At 43.5% G+C, this 21,459-nt stretch overlaps 1 protein-coding gene across 5 annotated transcripts in view; it reads right to left on the reverse strand.

Moving 5' to 3' along the window:
- The window catches only part of CFLAR (CASP8 and FADD like apoptosis regulator), a 51,819-nt gene extending 30,948 nt beyond the window's left edge, over nt 1-20,871 (reverse strand). The window contains exons 1-3 of one of the 5 annotated variants that reach the window (XM_043910407.1): nt 20,595-20,834; nt 16,079-16,251; nt 810-1,417 (exon numbers count right to left, since the gene is read on the reverse strand). In XM_043910407.1, the coding sequence (XP_043766342.1) occupies nt 810-1,171 (362 nt within the window). In that variant the 5' untranslated portion in view covers nt 1,172-1,417; nt 16,079-16,251; nt 20,595-20,834. The other 4 variants (XM_043910410.1, XM_043910406.1, XM_043910408.1 and 1 more) reach the window with 4 other exon arrangements.
- Between the last annotated feature and the right edge of the window lie 588 nt (nt 20,872-21,459).

Raw genomic sequence — 21,459 nt, forward strand, 5'->3', positions numbered from 1 at the left:
ATGTATATCATCTCCAAATATACCTTAATGATATAACTAAAGACCAGTGGTCCAGAGAAAAAAGAATCACTAATTTAAGGTTACAAATTGTCTTTCTTTCCCCAGAAATGCAGCCTTTCCTGTGGTTTCTGTGCACCTCTGAGCCTCCAAGAGAATGCTCTGTGACCAGGAGGAAGGAACAATTCGAAGGCTGTCTGAACTAAAGGGAACTCCAGTGGCCATTCCCCTCTGAACTTAAGGGAGGCTAGATGTGGTTAATTGAAGAAACCGTCAATCTGGGCTCCCCAGAGCCTTCGGGAGCAGGGACCTCACAGACACTCACAGAAAGCTAGCTCCCCCACTAACTTCCTTGGGAGGGGAAAGACCAGAAGGGATTCAGGAAGGATCACAAAGCTCTACAAAGGTCAGGAAGATTACTGTCAGGCTTGTTATTTTCCTTTCTCAGAAGAGGAAATTGCCCAGCTCTGACATCACAGGCTAGCAAAGAACACAGCGGACCTCATAATTAGAAGCCTGCAAGAGCCCTAGCTCTTAGTCATTTGTCTGTACCATTCTACCCATCAGGCAAACACGTACCATCTGTCCTTTCCAGTTTCATTCTGACCTTCTACCCAGTCACTTTAAGCAAACATGTACTAAGGATTCAAACATTTCAGAAGAATGAACATCAATAGGGAAATAAGGTCGGTGGGTAGATAAAGGGATGAACCTGCTTTTCTTAATGTCCTCATTTCTATGGTTCTGAAGTCTAGACCTCCCTCCCTCCCTCCCTCCCACTGGGGCGGCCTCGGGAGGGGCTGATGCATTACCTATAGTCTGAAATCAGACGTGGGTGCCTGTGCAGGAGGGCCTCCACTGTCGGGGCATCCATATTCAAGACCTTCTTGAGCAAGTCAAACCGCCTCACCCTGTAGAGCAGCTCAGCCAAGCTCACAGAAGACAGCTTTCCTGTCTCTCTCAAAATATCCAGAAGATCCCTGACATTCAGTGGAACCACATCTGCAGCAACATCTCGGCACAAAAAAAGCAGTGCATCCTTCTCATCTTCATCAAGTGCTTCTTCCACCTGATGGATGACCTCAGCAGACATCCTGTACAGTGTCATTCCAAGGAACGGCAGGAAGAAAAGTCTAGTCCAGTCAACAGAAGGCCATGAAGCTACTGATTTCATTTCTGGTGGTTTTCTTCATTTCTTTCAGAATCCTTTCCAATGGAGGGGTTCTGTGGTTAAAAGGGAACTTTTTTTTTTTTTAATCCTCCTAGCAAAATAATGTATGCCTCAAAGTCCAGGTATAGGCTCTTCTTTTCTTGCTGGTCTCTCTAATTTAGCAGATAAAACTCACGTTGTTAAGTCTACAGAAGTGATCCTCTCCGGAGACAAAGCAACTCATCGCAAAATCAAGACAAAGAAGACAACCTACATTTTAAAGGAAAGGAAACCAGAGACAAATTATTTCCAAAAAAAATCCCACATGCTTTACCAGAATTTATCAGAGTGTGAAGTGTGGTAAGGGGAAAATCACTACTAAGGAATTAATGATGAAGTGGCAGGTGAATGGTGAGGGGCAGAGGAAAAGCCCAGTGACTAGGCTGCTCTCTGGACCACAGAAACTGAGGTCACGGGGGTTAACCACCTTTTGGTGAGCTCCTGGTAAGCTTGAACAAACACAAATCTTAGCAAAGGGGATTCTGCAATGTGTCAAAAATGATGGGAGAAAACCGGTTTCTGTCTCTACCTCACCCTTTTTTTCCCAGGTGTTCTCCTACTTGGAAATCCCTCATTCACACCTGCTGCCAGCCACCCAAAGTCCCAGGCACTTTACACAGTGTCATCATGAATGCTCACAGGACCCATCACCATGGCTGAACATAAGCCTTGCCAAGTTTTGATCACCTCTTTGGACCCCGAGCCCCTTAGGAGGATCAGAAGCCCACACTCACAACACAATTGCTGCGGGACAGCAATTGTCACTAGCATTGCTGACTGCATCAGTGGGAAAAAGGAAGCTGAGCAGATCTGCGGAAAGATCCAGGAATTGGGTGGGAATGGTGGGGTGTTCATGCCATGGGTATATTCTTCTTCCATTGGAACTCAACCTATTTTCTTTCAAAATTTAAGTTCTAAATGGGGATCACTGTTTAAAGTTTATTAGCTATACTTTATTTTAAATAAGCTTACGTTCTGGTACAATACCCTGTTGGTTTCTAGCAGAGAACATTCCAGATTAAAAGCTAATCTTAGCAAAAAAAAAAAAAAAAACCTGGAAAATAACCTAACTATAAGTTGATAACTACTGCTGCATATTTGTGTACACATGTATTAAACTAGCAGGATTTACTAAAAGGAACACTGATTCTATATTATTTACTGATATGCAATCTTGGGTTATAAAAGATGAGGCATCTTACAACAAACACATAAGTAGAAAAAAAATTTATATGAGAACAATAAATATATATGAGGAAAATAATTAGATTAGAAAGTCAAAATGAGGTGGAGGGATAAAGAATACAATGCAAATATGCAGGCCAGGAAGGCCTAAACAGATTTTAGCAGACCCTGAATGTGTCCTGAGCTTCCTGGCAGTCAAAGCAAAAAGGGATATATAGGATGTTAAATAGCCCTGCTGTCAAAAATAAGAAAAACTGAAAGATTCTTAGAGGAAGCACAATTTCCCTAGAGTTCCAGAGTTCCCACCAATGGAAATATTAATGAGTACTTTAGTGTCTGAAATTAACAAAATTATGTTTATTTAAAATTTTATTTTTTAAAAATTTTAAATATCTTATTTTAAAATAAGCCATCCATGCATACCTTTCACACTAACCTTCCTCTCAATAGTCTAAAAGGGTTAGTTTTTAATAAAATAGACACTTTAGTTAATGTACGCTTGTTAATAAGTATTAATGTGTCTGTGCCAATCCCATGCTCATTCATCCAAGCCTCACTTAAACACAGCCATTCTGAATAACTGGAGAAATGAAATTTAAAATGATTGTTTACTCAAAGTAGAAAAACTGGTACTCAGAGTACTTCATTATTTTTCTAATCTGAAAGCTCAATACTAATTTTATGTGTTTTGCAGAGGCTAAATCTGTACTCTACTCACAGGCTAACAGGAGGACTTTAAACCTAACTACTGGTTTCCAAAAAAGGAAGGCACGTTCTTTTTCTATTCATTAAAAGTCGTAGTTCTGCAGTTGCTATTATTATAAATTAATCTATAAAATATTTATACAGCACTAGAAAGTATAAAATAAGTAAACACAAGAAGAAATGAGGGGCTTCCCTTGTGGCTCAACGGTAAAGAATCCAGGACACAGGCTTGATCCCTGATAGGAAGATTCCACATCCTGTGGAGCAGCTAAGCCACAACTATGGGGCCTGCGCCCTGGAGCTGAGCTCCACCACAAGAGGAGTCACTGCGATGAGAAGCATCTAGAGAGTAGCTCCCTCACACTGCAACTGGAGAAAAGTCAGCACAGCCAAGAGTAAATAAAATTATTTAAAAAAAAAAAAAAGATACGAGATGTTATGTACATTCACTAGATATACTGAAAAAGAACCAAACAGAGCTATTAGAAATGAAATGTTCAATTCCCTCTTTTTAAAAACAGTAATTTTTATAATTCATAACCATCAATGATATAATAATGCCATCAAGAGTTAACAAAATTAGATAACTGCTTCTTAAAATATTATCAGCTCAGTTCGTTTCCTCTAGCCGTTACACCCAAGGCTGCCTTCTGCCTGTCACACACACTCAGCAAGAGAGCTGGCGTGCTGTCTTCCCTCGGTACTAATGGAAGTATAGCTTGGCAGCAAAATCCAGATTACTCAGTGGCAGCATCTGGCATAGTCAAAGAAAATATCAAAAGGAAAACTACAGATCCTGTGCTGACCCAGGCCAACCAGATGCAGCAAAATACCAGTGCTTATTGTTGGGGCAGTGTTGGGGTTGTGTTGGGGACAGTGAACTGAGGCTAGCAGTGATTGGCACTTCAAAGAAGGGAGCATGAAAGGGGGAAGTAGGGCTACAGTCCAAATACTCACTGCTTTGTTAGTTTCTTTTCATCCCAAACCAAGAAATTAACATAAAAACCACTTTCAGACTAAGGAAGTTCAATAAGGTCTTGAGAGGCAAAGCCCAAGCCACCCCCATAAGGTCACCTTCCCAACCCAGAGGATATGAGACATACATTCTGCTGAAGGTGAGTTCATGATTAAAAATCACCTGCATAAACACAAAAAGCACTATGACAGCAGACAAAGTGAAACTCACATACTAGGAATCTGTATCTGAAAGAGTTTAAAAATAAGTATCTTCTGCTCAACATCACTCATTATCAGAGAAATGCAAATCAAAACCACAATGAGGTACCATGACATGCCAGTCAGAATGGCTGCTATCCAAAAGTCTACAAGCAATAAATGCTGGAGAGGGTGTGGAGAAAAGGGAACCCTCTTACACTGCTGGTGGGAATGCAAATGAGTACAGCCGCTATGGAGAACAGTGTGGAGATTCCTTAAAAATCTGGAAATAGAACCGCCATATGACCCAGCAATCCCACTTCTGGGCATACACACCAAGGAAACCAGAACTGAAAGAGACACGTGTACCCCAATGTTCATCGCAGAGCTCCTTAAAATAGCCAGGACATGGAAGCAACCTAGATGTCCATTGGCAGATGAATGGATAAGAAAGCTGTGGTACATATACACAATGGAATATTACTCAACTAAGAAAAAGAACACATTTGAATCAGTTCTAATGAGGTGGATGAAACTGGAGCTTATTATACAGAGTGAAGTAAGTCAGAAAGAAAAACATTAATACAGTATATTAACGCATATATATGGGAATACCAGAACGCCTGACCTGCCTCTCGAGAAACCTGTATGCAGGTCAGGAAGCAACAGTTAGAACTGGACATGGAACAACAGACTGGTTCCAAATAGGAAAAGGAGTACGTCAAGGCTGTATATTGTCACCCTGCTTATTTAACTTATATGCAGAGTACATCATGAGAAACGCTGGGCTGGATGAAGCACAAGCTGGAATCAAGATTGCTGGGAGAAATATCAATAACCTCAGATATGCAGATGACACCAGCCTTATGGCAGAAAGTGAAGAGGAACTAAAAAGCCTCTTGATGAAAGTGAAAGAGGAGAGTGAAAAAGTTGGCTTGAAGCTCAACATTCAGAAAACTAGGATCATGGCATCTGGTCCCATCACTTCATGGGAAATAGATGGGGAAACAGTGGAAACAGTGTCAGACTTAATTTTTGGGGGCTCCAAAGTCACTGCAGATGCTGACTGCAGCCATGAAATTAAAAGATGCTTACTCCTTGGAAGGAAAGTTATGACCAACCTAGATAGCATATTAAAAAGCAGAGACATTACTTTGCCAACAAAGGTCCGTCTGGTCAAGGCTATGGTTTTTCCAGTGGTCATGTATGGATGTGAGGGTTGGACTGTGAAGAAAGCTGAGCGCCGAAAAATTGATGCTTTTGAACTATGGTGTTGGAGAAGACTCTTGAGAGTCCCTTGGACTGCACAGAGATCCAACCAGTCCACCCTAAAGGAGATCAATCCTGGGTGTTCATTGGAAGGACTGATGCTGAAGCTGAAACTCCAGTACTTTGGCCACCTCATGTGAAGAGTTGCTTCATTGGAAAAGACCCTGATGCTGGGAGGGGTTGGGGGCAGGAGGAGAAGGGGACGACCGAGGATGAGATGGTTGGATGGCATCACCGACTCAATGGACATGGGTTTGAGTAAACTCTGGGAGTTGATGATGGACAGGGAGGCCTGGCTGCTGCGATTCATGGGGTTGCAAAGAGTCAGACAGGATTGAGCCACTAAACTGAACTGAACTGACTGATGGAATTTAGAAAGATGGTAACAATGACCCTATATGTGAGACATTAAGAGACACATATATAAAGAACAGACTTTTGGACTCTGTGGGAGAAGGCGAAGGTGGGATGATTTGAGAGAAGAGCATTGAAACATGTATATTACCATATGTGAAATAGATGACCAGTCCAAGTTCAATGCATGAAACAAGGCACTCAAAGCCAGTGCACTGGGACAACCCTGAGGGATGTGATGGGGAGAGAGGCGGGAGGGGGGTTCAGGATGGGGGCCACATGTACACCCATGGCTGATTCATGTCAATGTATGGCAAAAACCACCACAATACTGTAAAGTAATTAGCCTCCAATTAAAATAATTAACTTAAAAAATAAAAACAGAAAAAAAAAATAAGTATCTTCAAAGGTTCACGAAGATAAGGGAAATTTTTGAAATTTGACAGGCCAACTCAATGGTTCTTAATCAGGGGCAGTTTTGCTCTTCAGGGACATTTCACAATTTTTGGTCAATTTGAGACATTTTTGGTTATCATAACCAGGTGGGGCTATTGGCATCTACAAGACAGAGGCTAGGGATGCTGCTAAATATTACACAATGCATATTCCCCTCAGCAAAGAATTATTCAGCCCTAAGTGAAACAGTGCCAAAACTGAGAAACTGTGCACTAGATAATCTGAAAAAAATGACTATAATACACACCGAAATCCTAAAGAAAACATAAAAAATATTTGCTCAAATATACAGTTGAGCATGTACACTTGTAGGAAGGCAAAAGGAAAAAACAGCTAAAAACCACAGTGATAAGCTAAAAAGATGAGCCATATACAATAGTATAAAAACAGAGAACATGTAGGAGTGAGTCTAACAAAGATACACAAAACATTAACAAAAAAAAATTAAAAAACATTATTGGAAAGACATTAATAAAGACCTAGATAAATGGACAGTTTTACCTTGCTTGTGAGCATGGAGATTGAATATAATAGATATGTGAGTTCTCTAAAATCAATGATCTACGGATCTAAAGCAAGGGACTTATGAGGCAGCAATTTATAAATAGTTTAACAGTAATTATTAATATGAGAAAAAGAAAAGTCAGCAGCAAATATTATGCTTAGTGGTGACATGTTAGCAACATTCCCTTAAAAATGAGGCTCAAGACAAGCATGATCACCCCTTCTATTCAACACTGTACTAGAGGACGGAGCTTAGCACTGAAATAAGAAAAAACTTTAATTAGAGCATAAGCATAGGAACCAAAGAACCAACTATCAATCTTCACAGGCAATAAGAGTTTCTACATAGGAAACCCAAGTATACCAACAGACAAAATGCTAGAATTCATAAGAGGTTAAGGCTTGGAGATAAATGGTTAATAAAGGAAAGTCAATTATATCTCTATCCATTAGCAAAAAATAGGAAGAAAATGTAAATTTTTAAAAAAAGATATCATCTACAAAAGCAGCAAAAGTTATATGGTATACAGAAAAAATCTCTCAAAAGATACACAAGACATTAAAGAAGAAATTATAAAACTTTAAGGAAGACTTCAGTTAAGACAAAGATAACTAAAGAAATGTATCATAATCATGGACAGAAGATTCAATATCATCAGGATATCAATTTCCAAATGAATTTGTATAAATTTAAGTCCAATCAAACACCGAAAAAATTTTGCCATGGACCATGGCAAGCTGATTTTTAAGCTTATATGGAGAAGAAGGGCCAAGAATACCCTTGTATTCTTGTACAAGCTTTAAGAACAACCAGTTGAATGAAGCTGCCTTACCAGATATTAAGATTTACTACAAATGTATAGTAATATGACACAGGAATAGGTAACAGAACAACCAATACACAGATGAGAACTCAGAAATAAATCCACACAGTGACGACTAAGGTGGTCCTGTAAATCAGGAGGGAAAGGACATTCATGTCCAGAAATGGTGCTGAGACAACTAGTTCTCCATACACACAAAGAGGATAAACTGGGATCCTTTGCTCAGACCATTTACAAGCCCATTCCACAAGTACTAAAGTCCTGGACATAAAATGTCTAGAAAAGATTCTTCAAGAACATTATTATAACCTACAAATACAAAAGTGATTTTGTAAGACGTAGCCAGAATATGGAAAGCATTTCTGCAAATCAGTAAGCATATGATAAGCAACCCAAGGGGAAAATAGGCAATAGGCAATTCCCAGAAGAAGAAACCCCAAACAGCCACAAACCATATGAAAAGATATTGAAGGCAAAATAATATTCAGAGAAATGCAAATTTAAACTACAGTGAGATATTATTTCACATTGGTCAAATCTGTTACTACATGTCAGAGAAAATATAGTGAAATTAGAAACTTTACACATTGCTAGAGGAATTGTAAATTGACTTGGTCATTTTAAAGAACAAGTTGGCAATACTTGGTAAAGATGAAAGCATACATTACTCTATGACATGAAAATTTTATTCCTAAATGAATACGCTTTTAAAATTCTTAGATATACCAAGACATGTACATAATGTTCCAACCATCAGTAAATCTTACTGCAAAATAATGGTAACCACCTAAAAGTCTATTAAAAGAGACTGAATAAAATGTCCCAGTCCTTTGTAAAATACAATATAGCCATGAAAAATGAAAAACTATGAATGAATCTCACAAACAGACAAAAAATAAAACAAATATTTTTGCTAAAGCAAAAAGTTGTTAAAGCATGCATATCATATCGTGTGATCACTCACCTAGAGTCAGAAATCCTGGAATGTGAAGTCAAGTGGGCCTTAGGAAGTATCACTACAAACAAAGCTAGTGGAAGTGATGGAATTCCGGTTGAGCTATTTCAAATCTTGAAAGATGATGCTGTCAAAGTGCTGCACTCAATATGTCAGCAAATTTGGAAAACTCAGCAGTGACCACAGGACTGGAAAAGGTCAGTTTTCATTCCAATCCCAAAGAAAGGCAATGCCAAAGAATGCTCAAACTACCACACAACTGCACTCATCTCACACGCTAGTAAAGTAATGCTCAAAATTCTCCAAGCCAGGCTTCAGCAATACATGAACCATGAACTTCCAGATGTTTAAATTGGTTTTAGAAAAGGCAGAGGAACCAGAGATCAAATTGCCAACATTCGCTGGATCATTGAAAAAGCAAGAGAGCTTCAGAAAAACATCTATTTCTGCTTTATTGACTATGCCAAAGCCTTCGACTGTGTGGATCACAATAAACTGTTGAAAATTCTGAAAGAGATGGAAATACCAGACCACCTGACCCGCCTCTTGAGAAACCTGTATGCAGGTCAGGAAGCAACAGTTAGAACTGGACAGGGAACAACAGACTGGTTCCAAATAGGAAAAGGAGTACGTCAAGGCTGTATATTGTCACCCTGCTTATTTAACTTATATGCAGAATACATCATGAGAAACGCTGGGCTGGATGAAGCACAAGCTGGAATCAGGATTTCTGGGAGAAATATCAATAACCTCAGATATGCAGATGACACCAGCCTCATGGCAGAAAGTGAAGAAGAACTAAAGACCCTCTTGATGAAAGTGAAAGAGGAGAGTGAAAAAGTTGGCTTAAAGCTCAACATTCAGAAAACTAAGACCATGGCATCCGGTCCCATCACTTCATGGGAAATAGATGGGGAAACAGTAGAAACAGTGGCTGACTTTATTTTAAGGGGCTCCAAAATCACTGCAGATGGTGATTGCAGCCATGAAATTAAAAGATGCTTACTCCTTGGAAGGAAAGTTATGACCAACCTAGATAGCATATTAAAAAGCAGAGACATTACTTTGTCAACAAAGGTCCATCTAGTCAAGGCTATTGTTTTTCCAGTAGTCATGTATGGATGTGAGAGTTGGACTATAAAGAAAGCTGAGTGCCGAAGAATTGATGCTTTTGAACTGTGGTTTTGGAGAAGACTCTTGAGAGTCCCTTGGACTGCACGGAGATCCAACCAGTCCATCCTAAAGGAGATCAGTCCTGGGTGTTCATTGGAAGGACTGATGAAGCTGAAACCCCAAAATTTTGGCCACCTGATGCAAACAGCTGACTCATTTGAAAAGCCCTTGATGCTGGGAAAGATTGAGGGCAAGAGGAGAAGGGGACAACAGAGGATGAGATGGTTAGATGGCATCACCAAGTCAATGGACATGAGTTTGGGTAAACTCCGGGAGTTGGTGATGGACAGGGAGGCCTGGCGTGCTATGGTTCACGGGATCGCAGAGTCGGACACGGCTGAGCGACTGCACTGAACTGAACTGAAGATCTCAAATGTCAGTAATAATTTGGGGCTTCCCAGGTGGTGCAGTGGTAAATCTACCTGTTAACGCAGGAGCCACAAGATGCGCAGGTTCAATCCCTGGGTTGGGAAGATCCCCTGGAGAAGGAAATGGGAACCCACACCAGTATTCTTGCCTGGGAAACCCTATGAACAGAGGAGTCTGGTAGGCTACAGTCCATGGGGTCGCAAAAGAGCTGGACAGGACTGAGTGGCTGAGCATGCACACATGCTGAGCACTCTCAGCTTACATTAAGACCCTAAATGTTAGTAACAATACCACATATTGTTTAGGGATATGTGTATTAAAAATATTAAAACATATAGTAATAATAAATAATTAACACAGAAAAGTGGTTTCTGTTGTGGGAGTAACAGACCATCACTAGATAAAAATACAGAGGGGAAGTGACTAAATTTGTAATATTTTACTACAAAAGCTCAGCAATAGATGTACAGACAGTAAAATACATACACCTCTGACCACATTCTCTGACCACAGTGCAATAAAATTAGAAGACAATAATTAGCCAAAAGGAAACCTTGTGCGTTCTTGAGCTAAAAACAGGAGTTTCTCTCTCTCTACTACATTTAACACTTACCAGTTCAGTTAACAAGCACTGCATAAAAACAACCAGAGCATGCCATATAGAAACTATCTCATAGCATTGAAAATGCCTTCAGAGCTTTTTTGGTGTATACATAGACAATCCTCAGAACAAGAAAGCCTAGAAGCATCCCAAAGTTACCATCAAAAAGAACAAGTCTGATTTTATTTAACATGATTCAAGAGATAGGGTAGAAGGGGGGCTTCCCTGGCATCTCAGTGGTAAGGAATCTGCCTGCCAATGCAGGAGCCTCGGGTTTGATCCCTGATCTGGGAATATCTCACATTCCACGAAGCACTAAGCCCCTGTGCCACAACTATTGAGCCTGCGCTCCAGAGCCCGGGAGCTGCAGCTTCGGAGTCCACATGTCCCAACTACTGAAGCCCAAGTGCCGGAGAGCCCATGCTCTGCGATAGGAAAAGCCACCTCAATGAGAGGCCCATGCACAGCAATCGGAGAATAGTCCCTGCTCTCCGAAACAAGAGAAAAGTCAGCAATGAAGACCCAGCACAGCCAAAAATAAATAAATAAAATTTTTTAAAAGATAGGGTGGAAGGGATGGGGAAGGGAGTGGCAGGTAGAATGAGTTCTTGGTGAAAGGAGGGTGCTCATTACTTACCAGCCCCGTCCTGCCTGAGCTTCCTAGTTCAGCACCACACACCACCTCTGAAGTCAATGGCTTCACCTCACTCAGAGACAAGGAGCTGTCCAAGCCCAGTTCTTTCTCTTTCCTCCTTTCAAACACCCAGCCCTCCCGACTGATCGAGACTTCTGTTAGTGTTCTTTCACACCGACTGTCTTAAGTCAATTCACCTTTCCCAGCAGGGCAAAACTGGCAGCTCTGTGTGTGTTTCTAGAATTTTTATGGAATTCCCCTTTCTGTCACCCCCTCTCTGGCAAATTTTAATTTAATGACTGTCTCTCCTTCGTTTCCTCACCCACACAAAATTTCCACAATGGTACAAACTGTTCCCCACCTTCAGAGTCAGAGCAGTTCCAGTTTCACTTCTCAACTAGTTGCGAGTGATCACTGAATACACCAAATAAAGCAGATGTAAGTCATGAGGGTTCCTTTCCACTGGTTAACGGAAAGGGAAAGGCTGTCAGCTTCTAGAAGAAGAAACCAATCCAGGTGTTTTGAGTAGAAAAACATTGATATAGGTGGATACAGGTGCTTACAAAAGGGCTGTAAGGGCTTGAGGAATGGTCTCCTAACAGCTTCTGAGAAAGACTCCCAGGGCTCCCAGAAAGACCTCGTCTTGGCCAAGGCAGTGAGGACGCAAGAGGCTGTCAACAGTAGCATAGAGCTGAAGAACACCTCGGGGCTCCCCTGGCGGCCTAGTGGTTAAGAATCTTCCTGCCAATGCAGAGAATACGGGTTCGATCCCTGGTCCGGGAAGATCCCACAGGCCGAGGAGCAGCTAATCCCACGTGCTGTAACGACTAAAGCCTATGTGCCCTAGAGCCCTGCTCTGTAACAAGAAAAGCCGCTGCAATGAGGAGCCTGCACACCACGACAGAGAGTAGCCCCCGCTCACCACAACTGGAGAAAGCCCGCATCCAGCAAGGAAGACCCAGCACAGCCAAAAATAAAATAAGGAAATTTAAAAAAAAAGAAACAGCTCAGTCAGTGATCCCAAGATCAGAGGATCAATCAGCCCCCCATCTGCCTCCTCTGTCCCCACAGCTGGTGACTGGACTTAACAATGTGCTGCTCGAACCGCCAGGCTTGCCAGCAGGGAAACCAACAAAAGCAGCCATCTACTTGGTCCCTCCTCCACTTGTTTACATTTCCTGCCCACATGTACCTTAATTCACATCCTGGTTGTAGAGGAGTCTAGGAAATGCAGTTTGTGGTTTTCCACTCTCTAGACCTAAGTGAGACGGGGTCCTGAGCGCCAACTGACGCCAACTGACAGAAGGATATCCATGAGAACATTGTTGCCCTCTTCGTGGTTAAAGTTTCTGCACAGACCCCAGTGCCTGACTCCTAGGAAGCACTCAATTAGTATTTGAATGAGTGAACAGTTTCAGAATCCGCTTCAAGGCAACGGCCTCACTTTCCTAGCTCCCCAGATAGGACCTAGAAGCAAGGGCTACAAACCCTTTTCTGGCTAGCACCTCAATTCTCTTGCCCTTTTGCCTCCTCCCTGCCAGCTCTGCCATCCCTTGGCATGCCAGAACTTTCCAGTTTGAGCACTAAAATTTCCATTGTCCACGAAACCCCTCATCGGCGAACCGGGATGGTCATGCCAGCATCCCATCCTCAGATGGCGAGCGTCCACCACTCACAGATTTATTAGAGTAGAAGCCGTGCTGAGTGGAGGGGAAAATCATCCCACACTCTTGTGGTTTTCAACATCAGCTGGCCCCTTACTGCTGCTTGGCATGCTATTTCAGGACTGCGGTCAGTTCCTTTCAAAAGCCCCTTCACCCCTTCCACCCTCACAGCTTTCTTCTGTCCAAACACCACACACTGGAGCCACTTCTCATTGACTGACCCTGCAGTTGATCAAGTGAGCTCTTGCAACCTTCCACCTTCCCCTGCTGTCCCACACCTTCCTGGGCCATCCACTCCCCATTTGCCCTCTTGTCTCCACCCTTTCATCAACCTCTCTCTACTTTCAGGGACTCCTCCTCCTTCAGCTTGTAAACATGTTCAGTCTCTTCGACCTTAAAAAATAAAGAAAACAAAAAACCCCTTCAGCCTGAGATCCCCTAGACGTAACCAGTCTTTCACTCTTTTTCCTTTCATGTGAAGCTGGGATCTCAGAAAGGGAGAGCCTGCAAGGCGTGCCCCAGGTCCTACAGTGTCTCAATTCACTCAAGATGCCTCCACTGGCATCCCCTCCACCCCACATCCTTCACACAGTGACACTCGGTGCCATACTGAACTTGAAACAAAGGAAACATCAATAATGTGGATACTGTCTTTGTTGAGAATTCTGATCATTTCTTCATCATGGATTTTTGGCATTCATGTCAATTTTTTCAAAATCTCGCGTTAAAATATTATTTATCTTGATTTTTCACACCCCCTAAATGATGGGCCTGAAATGAGTGCCTCACTTGCCTCACCCTAGTGTCCTCATCTGACGGTGCTCTTCCAGAGGCCGCGGTGGCCTCCTAGTGGCCAAATCCATGGTCACAGGGAAGTCTATTTTTACCCAAGCATTCTGATACCCTTCCTTGCAACTCTTCTCCCTTGGCTGACTTCACACCACTACATTTCACACTGTCTCCCTCTAACCTTCTCCAACCCCTCAGCACTCTTTCTGTACCTGCTTCTTAAAGGAGGAGGTGCCCCAGCATCCATCTCTCACGCTGGCCTGTCTGTTCCTCCTGCCTGTGGCCTCCCCATCTCCAAAGAGATCAGAAGGAACTTTCTGAAGTTCGTGCTTGGACCAAAGCACTTTCCTAAATTCAGACCTTTCAATGACTCCTCATGTCCCATCGCAGGTTCCAATCTCCTTTGTATTCAAGACCCTTCCTGGTCTGGCACCTGCCTTTACCTCTCATTAACACACACCTCCCACATTCAGCTTCAAACCAACCTCAACAAGGAGTTCTTACCCACGCCTTTGCACCTTTGCCTGGATTACCTGGCAAAACCATGCTCAGCTTGCAGGGCCAGCTGAAGCATCTCCTACGTGTAAAGCTTTTCTGGGAAGAACTCACCCAGACTTGGTCAGTAGCTCCTTTGTTCCATCACCATAGTATGTATACCAAGCTTTGTGGCACCCAGCATAGCCCCAGTAGGTGACAGTGAAGTGTCTCTTTATCAGGCTTTTCACTGTTTCTCACAGAATGCCAGCCTTGCCCACAAACCATCTGGTATCAAAAGCACGCAACGTTCCCAGTAGCGTAACTGCCAGTGTGACTGGTTCCCGGCATACTTAAACCTATTTCAGGACAGATACACTTAATATTCCCTTCTTTGTATCGCTTTGCTCATGGCATGGCCTGAAAGCAAGGTCATGTTCACTGAGCCACAGCAGGCAAGCATATGTAACTTCCCAGCAATACAACACAACTGAGCAGCAATGTGGAGAAGCCTGCCTTGCCAGGTGCAGAAAGCATCACGCAAATCTGGAACTTTCTGGGAATGTGTCTGGGAGGTGTCTGGGAATCCCCAGAGACATGAAGATGAAGTGCCTGAGAGAGTCATCCAGAAGCTTCTAAAGAGATATGGAAGAAAAGGCTACATGATCCTGACCATGTTATAGGAGTTCAGAGCATCCACGCTGAACAGCACAGGCCCCACCCTCCTTCTCCTCCATCCGTGTACAGAACCTGTGGATGGGGGCTCCGTGTGTGGCAATTTGAGCAGCCAATATAACAAAAGAAGCTTTTCTCCATCCATAGGCATGTTAACCCTAAGATAGTGCACAAAATGCCATTTTGTGCCCAATATTTAAAATGACATGTTTAGTAACAGATCATCACGTGGGTCCTGATTTCTGGAATGCTACAGAAACAGTCTAGAAGACCATGTACTGAAGCAGAAGCATAAATGCATTCCAATTTGGAATTATTTATTGTGCACTTTTAATTTTTCATATGTTTCATTTTTTAACTTTAATATTTAATGCATACTTTTAACCACTGATACATTATGTATATGAAAATACATAATGTATCAGTGGCTGTGCTGTGCTTAGTCACTCAGTCGTGTCAACCCTTTGCAACCCCTGCGGACTGTAGCCCGCCAGGCCCCTCTGTCCATGGGGATTCTTCCGGCAAGAATACTGGAGTGGGCTGCCATGCCCTTCTCCAGGGGATCTTACCGACCCAGGTCTCCCACACTGCAGGCAGATTCTTTACCAACTGAGTCACCAGGGAAGCCCATCAGTGGCTAAGATGATGCATTAAAAAATTATTATATTTGGCTTCCCAATCATACATTTCAATTATAGCAAACTGCCCACAAACTATAGTTGATCTCAATTATAAAATGACATAAAATTAGAAGGTATATCTTATAAAGTTCTTTGATGAAGCTCAGTCCCATGACTCTCATGGAAACTCCTACAAGTTTCAACATAACTTCACGTCACTTCTCTGATTCACAATAGCCGGATCCGGGCTGCAGAAAATGGGGGTATGGAAGAATCCCAGAAGGAGAAAGAATCTAGACGAAAAGGAGATGATGAATCATCTAACTGTACTAAAACATGAGCAGAGTCACTAGGGAAAACCACTCAGTGCAGTGGCCCACTCCTCCTGAACCAAAGCAAATTTTCAGTAGGGCAGACTTCCCCTAGAGAGCAAGCACCCAAAATTATCTCCCCTCCCTTACTTACTTTCTTCTTGAGTACTGTCATATGCGGCGTGCTCCTATTCATCTACACTCAGTTGTAGTGGAGTCCTGGCCAGGACGGCCAAGTTTACCCTCCTCGGCCTTGAGCAGACTGGTCAGCATTACAGGGCCGCAGCAGGCCTGCACTTTCGTCATGCCTACTCAGCCTTACATAACCTACAAGGAAGCACGATGGAGATGGTGGTAGAATAAGAAACATGCTTAGAACCTGGTTGTCAGATCCGGGAGACAGAGCTTGTGAAACGAAGATTTTGCAATTCTATGAGGTAACAATGCTGTTGTTTAAGAACTGGATGAGGCCCCATAGGGGCTTCACTGTTGGCTCAGTGGTAAAGAATCTGCCAACCAATGCAGGAGATGCGGGTTCAATTGTTTGGTTTGAGAAGCTTCCCTGGAGTAGGAAATGGCAACCTGCTCCAGTATCCTTGCCCGGAAAAGTCCATGGATAGTGGAGCCTGGTGGCTATAGCCCATGGTGTCACAAAGAGTCAGACCGACTGAGTGACGGAGGACACACACTGTATGGAATACAGTAGTCCATTCACTGGATGCCAGCCCCTGAAGGCCAGCTATTTACTGTACTACTACACTTTCAAAGTACTCTACTGTAAGATTTAAAATGTTTTCCTGGAACATCACTGAAGGTCCACTGTTTACGACTCTGCGCTTTCAATGCAAGAGGCTTGGGTTCTGAAGCAGGAGGGAGATGGGTAAAGTGATAGGAGATTCATTCCCTGTGAACAGAAACTCTAAGACAAGAAGAGCAGGACAATTAAGAAAGGAAGGCTGAGGGCAGCCATAGGACGCTTACATAGCAGGTAAACCCCTACATTTAGCTGGACTGTTCCCCACTCCTTCCCTAATACTTTAATCTCTGTCCAAACTCTATAACTTTGCAAGAATGTTTACCTCCATCTGGAATGTCCTCTTTACTCTCCACCTCTACAAATTAATATCTAAACTTTTCTCCGGCTTCCCAGGTGGCATAGTAGTAAAGAATCCACCTGCCAATGAAGGAGATTCAAGAGACGTGGGTTCCATCCTTGGGTCAGGAATATCCTCTGGAGAAGGAAATGACAACCCACTCCAGTATTACTGCTTGGGAAATTCCATGGGCAGAGTAGCCTGGCGGGCTACAGTCCAAAGGGTTGCAAAGAGCTGGACATGACTGAGCACGCAGGCAAACTTTTCTCAAAGCCTAACTCAGATTTCTAATTCAGGTTTCTCTATTCCTTGAGGCTTCCTGAATGATTCCAGCCCACATAAATCTCCTGAATAGACTAGTATAATGTTTACTGTATAAACGATATCACTTAGTCCTTAAAAAAAGAGACATCGAGGAGGCTGGGCCCTGTGCAGGCCACACATTTCTCATTCTCAAAGTCAGGAGACCTCTTAGACTATACATGTGCAGAAAGGCTCCTTAGAGGTCAAAAGGGAAGAAGACCAAGAGATACTCCACCCAAACACTTCTGCGGTAGAATCTATTTTAGCTTAGAATGCATGCACACGCATGGGAGGAGGATCTTGAGATATACCAAATACAGACTCTGAACCAGGCAAATCAAAATAATTGGCCAAAGGGAAACCAGAAGAAATGCCTCCTAAACGTGAGCCACAAGGGCAAGATTCAGGGACTCTCACTCTGAGTCTGCCCGTGCATCTATTCACACATATGGTACTCTTTCTCCTCCTAATAAATATTTAACTTGTTTCATTACTTTCTGTCTTTGTGGGAATTCTTTTCCTCAAAACCAAAGGAGCAGGGTCTTGTCACTGAGCACTGGTCAGGCGGCTTGGATGTGGTGCTGTCATTGCTGTGACCTGGCCTCAGTCTCTGGCCGGGGAACAGAAGCACCCCTACAAGTCACCGCAGGCTGAGGCCACCTGAGATCATCCCAATCCCTGGTCAAGGAATGAGATCCCAAATGCCATCCAGTGCGGTCAACATTAAAAAGAAAAACAAAAAGTAACAGAATTCTTGACCCATCATAAAAAATACAAATTAAAAAAAAAAAAAGAAGAAGAAACTGGGGGATGGATGATTTTAAAAAACCAAAGAAGAAAAAAGATTAATGACTCTATCATTTACCCCAGAGGAACAACAAAACAGAAAGCTTTGGTTTTGTGTTTGTTAGATATTATTTGTTTGAAAAGTATTGTACACCTAATACAGTACAGTACTGTATAGCAATGGAGAAGGAAATGGCAACCCACTCCAGTATTCTTGCCTGGAGAATTCCCAAGGACAGAGGAGCCTGGCGGGCTACAGTCCAAGGGTTCGCAAGAGTCAGACACGACTTAGCGACTAAACCACCACCACCACTGTACAGCCAACTGTGTTAGTTGGGTACCTAGGCTAACTTCATTGGACTTAGGAACAAACTGGACTTACCAACATTCTCTCTGAATGGAACTTACTACACTCGGGACAGAACAGAAACTGGAGGACAGCATCTGACGCTTGTGGTGGCTTCCACGGCAAGCATTAAGCTCCTGCAGGCTTCCTGCCTGGCAGCCTGACAGAGACCACAGCCCAAACCAAACTTCCTGCTCCAGAACTCTTTGCCTCCACACCTTAAAAACTCTACAGGTGCACATCACATGCTGTCTCTCCAGACAGTAGACTCTCCCGTGTGTGGGCAAAGAACCCACCTGGCGTTGGGCGGGGGGTTGGGGGGGACCTGGGGATTACTTGTCCCAAGCCAAGACAACAGTGGGCATGGCCGTTGCTGGTAATGGGACTTGAGGTCGCCCCAGGGACCAAACCTATACTTCCTTTTCAGTTGTGAACAAGTCCACTGCCATAGCTCAGAAAAACTACCCACAACTATCGCCCCACAACACCCCAGTTGTACAAGATTCCCAGGGGACAGAGGCAAGGGGCCCCTGCAGGCCTGCAGGTGGATTCACCTTCCAGAGCAGGTTCCAGATGATAAATAGCAGTGTTAAATGAAGTGCAAATGTCACTTTCAAATATAAAACATGAAGTCCCTAGGAAAAGCCATTTTAATCAGGATGTCCAATCCAGAAGCTATAAATAGAACAAGTGTTCACACTAAAAATGCAACTTCTGTAGGGCAAACATTCAAAAATTCCCTTACAAACTCGAGTATTTTTTCTTTTTTAAGTGTTGGAGTTAGGCCAAGTTTCTTTTTTTTGGCTCTCCCAAAGAAACTTCTTTTTTTTTTTTTTTTCCAAAGAAACTTTTTAAAGACTATTCAGGGGAACCACTGAAGGGAAATTACCCAGAACTCCGTTTATCATATCTGAAATCTCTTACCTGAAGCAGGTCAACCCTCAGAGCCCTTAGTTTTAAACCATGTTTTGTTGGTGTCCAACAAGCTCCCTATTGGCTCTGGTCTCAATGTGTAAACAAATTTCAAATGTCAACAAATGAAACTGTTGGAGAACTTTGGCGTCCTTGAACTTACTTCCTGTAACCTTCAACTGAAAACTTGTTCTGAATTTCAGTGGCCTTTGTTCTATTGCCTTCCACTGTTAATATTTAAAAAAATATATGCCCTGACCAGGCATTCCCCAGTTCCTTTTAAGGGAAAAAGCAGGGGAGGTAGAAACAAGTTTATTTCAAGGCTCTGCAAAAAGTCTTATCAGTCAGCCATTGCGAACTTCCCTAAGGCAAGCTGTTCTTCCAGTTTGCCAAAACACACATCACACACTGCTTTAGGAAACAGCAGCCCTAACCTACTTCACCAGGCTATTTCAAAAGAGTAAAAATTTCCGTCCTACCAGTCGTTTCCGCGGAGACACATACTACGCCACAGAAAGTCCCAGTTCTCAGCAACTTTTTCAAAGGAAGGCTGCCAAACTTTTCATCAGGTCACGCCCGGAAAGGAGCAACCCTCGGGATGTCCTTAAGCAAAGTTTACAAGACCCTGGGGATCTGCCACCAAAGTTGCGGTTCTGCGGCTTCATTGCTGGGCGAGTCTCTGGGTCTGGGCGATCCCGCGCCCAGACGGTACCTGGGATGCTGGGAGACTCAGAGAATTGGGCTCCAGAGAACTGGGGGCGCGGGGCAAAGCGAAGACAACAGATCTATGCGGGGGAGAGGGCGGGAGGAACTGAGAGGGGCATTGCCGTTTGTACCCTGCGATGTGTAAAACAGCTAGCGGGAAGCTGCTGCTTGGCACCGGAGCTCGGCCCCACGCTCTGCGAAGCCCTAGAGGGCTGGGATGGGGGCCTGGAGGGTGGGGCGAAGCTCGAGAAGGAGCGGATGCCCTATTGATTCTCGGCTGTTGTTCCGCAGAAACCAACACAGCATTGTAAAGCAATTGTCCTCCAATTAAAAACTTAAAAATTCATGAACATTATATATACATATATGTATCTCTACAGGACTGAGTCACCCGCTAGAAGTCCCACCCCGCCCCTGCCCCCGGCCCCACGCCCCCGCCCAGGCGCAGGGCCAGGAAGCGCCGGTCCGAGGGAGCTCGGGAGGCAGCGTGGGAGGGTCGGGGGTGGGGTGGGGGGCGCACCTACCGTCCGGCCTGCGGCTAGGCGCTCCTCTGGCGGCAGCCCAGACTTAACTCCGACGCCTGAAACTCCGCAGGCAAGATGGAGAAAAAGAAACCAAAAGTCTGAAAGCAGACGTGGCTTTCCTATCCAGCCCGCAAGCGCTCTGGCCTTCCTCTCTCTGGACGCGTCTCTCATCCTATAAAAACGTTTCACTTTATAAAAGTCCGATGGTCCGACATGCACTGTGTTAGACCCAGAGACCCCACTCACCCGCCCTTCCAGTAGAGCCGGTGCCAGGCCGCAGCCGGCTGTTGGCTATTTCCTGTTTTTACTTGCCTTCGTGTTTGCTATGAACTCTGGGCGGTTGCTTACCAAGCAGTTCTAGTTGTCTCTAGCAACAAGCACTAGTAGTTTTGTTACTGATGTACTGGAAAAGAATAAATAGCAAATGTAAAAGCGCTATATGCTTTATTCCTCACAACTACTTTCTTCTGATTTTTTTTTTTTAAGTTTCTGAACTTTTTCTTGAAATATATTTAAACGTACAGGAAAGTTGCAAAAATAACTGGAAATGGAAATATTCCATTTCCCAGAGCCCTGCTTGAATTTCTATAATACCAGATAAACCTCTATAAACCTCAGAAGAGGTTTAGCGAAATTTAAGGGGTGGGGGTTGGAGGTGGGAGGGGATAAACCTCACTAAAGTGATCCAGTCAGCCACTAAATAAATAAGCATGCACGCAACAATAAAAGAGGCTGGTGAGGCTGGTGAGTGAGGAGGAAACAAGTACCCAGAGTTGCTATATTATCTAAAATGTCCCGTTTTCTGTACACCTTTCTATATTTAAAACGTATAACCAGCAAGGACTTAATGTATAGCACCTGGATC

Source organism: Cervus elaphus, chromosome 8, assembly GCF_910594005.1.
Source record: "Cervus elaphus chromosome 8, mCerEla1.1, whole genome shotgun sequence".
NCBI classification, from domain to species: Eukaryota; Metazoa; Chordata; class Mammalia; order Artiodactyla; family Cervidae; genus Cervus; species Cervus elaphus.